The 5,751-nt window shown below is 42.8% G+C and overlaps 1 protein-coding gene across 1 annotated transcript; it reads right to left on the bottom strand.

Annotated features, from left to right (window-relative positions):
• Positions 1-1,851: 1,851 nt before the first annotated feature.
• Positions 1,852-5,529, bottom strand: FZD10 (frizzled class receptor 10). The gene has a single exon (XM_030583465.1). The coding sequence runs from the start codon at positions 4,621-4,623 to the stop codon at positions 2,866-2,868; it is 1,758 nt and encodes a 585-aa protein (XP_030439325.1). The 5' UTR covers positions 4,624-5,529; the 3' UTR covers positions 1,852-2,865.
• Between the last annotated feature and the right edge of the window lie 222 nt (positions 5,530-5,751).

Below are 5,751 nucleotides of genomic sequence, written 5' to 3'. Positions count from 1 at the left end.
CACACTGAAGATAATTAAACTTTTTTTGCAACTGAATGGAAATAAGGTGTAAATTTTAAACAGCGAGAGTGATTAACCACTGGAACCATTTAGTAAGGGTTGTGGCGGATTCTCCATCACTGACAATTTTAAAATCAAGATTGGGTGTTTTTTTTAAAGATATGCTCTATGAATTATTTTGGGGACATTCTATGACCTGTATTATGCAGGAGGTCAGACTAGGTATCACAATGGTCCTTTCTGCCTTGGAATCTATGAATTCTATCTCTGCTTTCTTCATTTTTAAGGCAGATCATTCTGTTTACTGTTCCACAATTATAGTTTACCATGAAAAGAAACTAGCAGCAATTTATTTTTTAAGTGTTACCACTCAGTGGACTTTGCCATATATCGCATAAACCAGTAAGTGTGGCGTTGATCTTGACTGCTCACGTACTTTAAATTGTAGCATAAAAACATTATCTAAATACATGTATATCACTTAAAACCACTCCTAATCTTTATCCCAAAGAGGACGTAGTATTTTTATAATGTAGACGCAGTGCTGGAAATGCTTAGTATTTGTGGGCTTTCTATGTTAATTGGCATTATGAAGCTTCTTATTTAAGGATGCTTGTCCTCCTTAAGATCTAATATAACTGTTCTTACCTAGAATGCACACAGATCTGAAAGCATTAATTCAGTAGTTTCAGAACAGAATGTGTTTAGAGCAATGTCCTAGTTTGGCTCCACCAGGGTGTGCTCTGACAGGATTAACTTCCAAGACATCTACAAAGCTTCATTCCAAACAGTGGTACATAGACACAAAGGGAGTGGGGAGGGGGAGGAATAACATATTTACTGACAAAGATAGGGACATTCTATATTGCAAGCTGCTTTGTGTGCATTTTAGGTATTAAGATATTTAATAATCAACCCATCATTTCTGTAACTCAAGTTTCTAGTCCTTGCTGGGAACATTTTATACAGATGACAACAAAAACTTGAAAAACGTATCAGCAGTCTATACAGTTTAGTTATAAAGCTACTAGCCAGTATGGGGCAACTGTTGTGGGGATCCCAGCTCTACCAGGGTCCTTCTTTATAACATGCATGTCCTTACAAAAGAGCTCTCAGAAGCGCGTCAACAAGAAGGTAAATTGAATTAATATCACACCACCTACTAGCCTGATGGTTAACTCCACAAAAGGCTTAACATTCACACAAACTCCACTGGATACTTTTGGTATTTGCATTTATAATTGTAACTTCATCACAGTTTACACCAAACTACTATATAAGCTCTGTTGTTCATGAACTGTTTTCCCCTACTGATCTTTTCCCAGTCTCTTTATGGTTATTAATACACTACCTTTCTGTACTATTACCAGGAAAGAATCTTTGCAATGTACAGGTCGCATTATATAAAATAGTGCTGAAGTGATTCAGCTCTATTTAACATGCTGACCATGCCCTCAGCAGATTTTAAAAGGGTTTTAACCAAGGATCATTATTGTAATCTCTGTGTTTGGTAAACATGGTAATATACTAAATCATTGGATGTCTATTTTAAAGCTTCTTCCCATTCAGTTCTCTTAGTTGCAAAGATTCATAGAAAGATTCAACTTAAAACTCTTATATTTTTTTCAACCTGCAATTCCCTCTTTTGCATATTAAGGGTCAAGCTGATTATACTTGCAGTCCTTATGTGTCAAGTATAACATATTAAACACTGTGCTATATTCAAAATGTGCCTTTAATAAATCATTTTTTAAAAAGTTTATTAACCACAAAGCACATGATGAAAAGTTTAGAGCAGACAAAATTGTCAAACTAAAGTACATATTTTATTTTTTATAAAATAGTGGAGCATGAAAAATAACTGTATATTACAAATATATACAGCAAATAATTGTGCCCTTCAACACAAGTAAAGAGCATCACTCAATACAAAGCTTGCCTTTGCAGAATCTAGTGCTTCTTGATCTATTCATGGTGAGAATTTGTTTAACAATAGAAAGAGTCAATAAGCCCTTTGGGTCTCTTTGAATTGACCCCACCCCACACACACTTTTTTTTTTTTGCACAAATCAGTCCAAACGTGTATAACATTGGCTTGATTTCCATTAAAAAGCCACAAAATGTAACACTAAAGGGTTTCTGAGGACTAGACCTCTTAGTTCTTTTGTTCAGAGATTTCTTTTGTTGTCTTTATGTACAGCAAAATACTTGTTTCTCTTTTCATGTCATGGTAAGAAAAAAATGTATTGCACATTATTCTTATTCACAAAGTTTGTGTCTCATGCAGGAAGTTTCTCTTTTAGTGAAAGAATATTGGTGAGCATTATAGATTGAACCTATTTTTAGATACTTCAGACCCACTAGACTGAAGAAGTGTTGTAAAGAATTTCTCTTAAGTTAGCACAGAAGTTGCTTTCACTTAGGCCTCTATGGAATTGTCAAGTTTCCCAAAAAAGACACAATTTTCAGTCAGGCTCTTTAAAAAAAACAAAACAAAAACATAGCTCTGTAAAACTTGATTATATCTTGTTACTTAGAAATCTGTAGGAACTCCAGCTCTGCTACATAAAAAGATTACACACAGGTTTTTTTTTTTTATCAGAGGGCTGGATGAAACATCTTACTACAAATTAGTAACAGAAGAGGCTGCTTTAATGACAATATTCCTTTCACTGAAAACCTTTTCCTAAGTACATTAACCTTCAGTTTATCAACAGGTCCTGAATTTCAATGTCACACATTGTTGCTTTGATTTGCTATACCGTTCTCTGACAAAAAGCACCTGTTAAAATTTTTACTTCTGACTGCTACCGTGAGCATTTGTAAGTCTCTACAAACTGAGATACAATTTTCTATACATCCTGTTCATACACAAGTGGGTGGCTGTAATGCTGATTCATATTTTGCATGGTGAGTTTTCTGTGGATGTTGAGTTTTTTTGTAGATTCCACTGTTTGTAATAACACTTGCAGGTTTTCTCCTACTTCTCTTCTTTAATCTCTGACTGCAAACATTTTGCCAGGACTGAAGAGTCTTGGAAGTCCAGATCCACATACCACTAGTAATGCCCACAACCAACAACATAAAAATTTTCACCATGAAAATTTCTACTGCAGGAATGGAGTTATTCATCATGCAGTCCAAATGTTTAGTCTGATTATTCATCTTGCATTTATATTGCATTGCCACAATTTTCCAATAATCCATGTTAAGTCTTTCGTAAAAGTAGCAAGCTATTACACATGTAGCAGGCACTGTATATAAGACTGAGAAGACACCAATCCTGACCATAAGTTTCTCCAACTTGTCTGTGTTTTCTCCACCTGTTTTCATCACCCTCCTGATATGGAAGAGGGCCACAAAACCAGACAGAATAAAAGACGTGCCTATGATGAGATAACAAGCTAAAGGAATGAGTACAAACCCAGTCAAGGCATTCACATCCATGCTTCCAACATAGCACAATCCGGTCAGTTCATCTCCAGCTACCCTTCTCATAACTAAGATCATGATGGTCTTCAAAGCTGGAATGGCCCACGCTGCCAAATGAAAGTAGCTGCTGTTTGCTTCAATTGCTTCGTGCCCCCATTTCTTCCCAGCAGCCAGAAACCAAGTTAAAGTCAAAATGACCCACCACAATGAGCTTGCCATCCCAAAGTAATATAGGACCAGGAACACAATGGTGCATCCAGTGCTTTCCAGCCCCTCCTGGATAACGTAAAGTTGACCACTGTCTCTGTCACAGGCTATGCTCTCAGCACCTGAAAAGAGGCGAATAATGTACCCCACAGAATAGACACAATAGCACATAGACAGGAAGATGATGGGCCTCTCGGGGTACTTGAAGCGCTGGGGATCTATCAGAAAAGTGAGCACGGTGAAAGCACTGGAAAAGAAGCACAGGATGGACCAGACAGCAATCCAGATGACAGCAAACTGTTTGTCATCCCTGCTCCAGTAAACATCAACCCCAGGTGTGCAGAGTGGGGCACAGGAAGCGCTCTTTTCCACATGGTGGAACTTGCCAGGATTTTCACAGGTGGCTCTACTGAGGCTGTCCTTGTGCTGCTGCAAATCATGACCGTTGCTCGGCCGCTGTGGCCTGAACATGGGTGGCAACATGCTGGAGCCTCTGGGTGGCTCATCTGATCCGTTGTTAGGGGCTTCCATGCATAGGTAATTGGGGTCATTCTTGTTGGGCAATTTGCTGCAGTCTAAGGAGTCTGGCCACTTGAAATTGAATTGTTCCATGATGGGAGAGCATTTCAGCCTGGCCTGCTCACACATAACCCTACAGGCTGGGATTGGCGTGGAGACCTGCTCTGTGCACATAGGGGCATAGAGAGAGCACAGGAAGAATTTCAAGTGGCTGTGACAGCCATACTCCACCAAAGGGGCAAACTCATGCAGCTGAATGGCAGCTTCCCTTTGATTCTCATGCCCCATCAGGTTAGGCATCCTAGTCATGTTGTATCCTATATCCTTGCACATGGGGATTTCGATGGGCTGGCATCTCCCATCGCCCGGGCGGTCAATGTCTATGGAGCTTATCCCGGTGCAAAAGCAAACCAGACGCAAGAGCAGCCAGAGAGTTTGCATGAAGTTCCTCCTCGCGGGCCCCATGTTTGTAGGCACAACCCAACGTTGGAGCCCGGGTTCTTTCCGCAGCCGCACCAGGTTGGGGTTGCGCGGGAGGGGGGTTCAGCTCCGCCGCCCCACGGCTCCCTCGCCGGAGAGCATCGTCCCCCAACTTTCGCAAGGGCCGTTCACAGCGTGGGCTAGACCCCGGCGGCGTTAGCGAGGTCAGCAGAGCCCCCAGCCATGAGCCAGCTGCGGCGCGGCGCGCGTGTCGCCTGCTTCCGAGCAGCGCTCAGCAAAAGTCCGGGCAAGTCATTTTCCAGCCCCGGTGGCGCCGGGAGAGAGGGGACTCCGGGGAGATGAGACGCGGGGGTGGCGGGGCACTTTGCAAGCAACCTGGTGCCACCCCCATCCATAGACGCCCAAACTTACTGCGGGGATCCCAGAAACTTTCTTTTCCCCAAGGCTGCCACTTCTGAGCGCTTCCTTCCCCCCCTCCCCGCGCCCCCTTTCTCCATGCACAGGCAGAAGCAGGGCTCGCGGCTTGCTGTGAAATCCGAGTGTTCACTGCTTCCACTTCCACATGTCCCGGGCGGCTTTTGGTCGCTCTCTCTAGGGGATCTTCCTGCTCCCTAGTACGGGTCGCAGTTTCCCACACTTTCCTTCCCGGTGGGGGTGGCTTATCCAGCTGCAAAGATAAAGGAGGAGAAAATAGCTAAGCCATCGGAGAGGGTCCGACACCCTCCCCCCTTCTGTTTTTGCAACGGTTTGGTTCTTTAGCGCTTTGCAAGGCAGGACTGGTTCTTGTCTCTCCTCTCTCCCCGCAGTAGCAGCCAGTCCTGGGGCTGTTGCAGCTGTTTTTGAGGGGGTGGTTGTGTCCCAGGATTAAAAAAAAAAAAAATCCCTGTGCAGGATCCGCCTTGCATACGACACCCACTTTGCATGAGAAAGGTGAAGCTGACATGGTGATTACTTTCCAATCACTCGGAACGCCTTGAAACCTCCTTAAGGACCCCTACAGGTTTCCCTTGATCACCACAGATTAAAAAAAAGCCTCATTTGTTTCTCACTCTCTGCCCTCTCTCCTCCCCCCCCATCTTGAAAGTTTAACAAGATCTTTTCTCTCTCTTTAGACCCCTACCACCTAACCCGGCGTCCTAATTCAGGTAGGAA

The sequence above is a fragment of the Gopherus evgoodei genome, chromosome 13, assembly GCF_007399415.2.
Source record: "Gopherus evgoodei ecotype Sinaloan lineage chromosome 13, rGopEvg1_v1.p, whole genome shotgun sequence".
Classification (NCBI taxonomy): domain Eukaryota; kingdom Metazoa; phylum Chordata; order Testudines; family Testudinidae; genus Gopherus; species Gopherus evgoodei.
The sequence above is the reverse complement of the archived record's forward strand: the minus strand, read 5'-3'. Positions and strand labels throughout refer to the sequence as shown.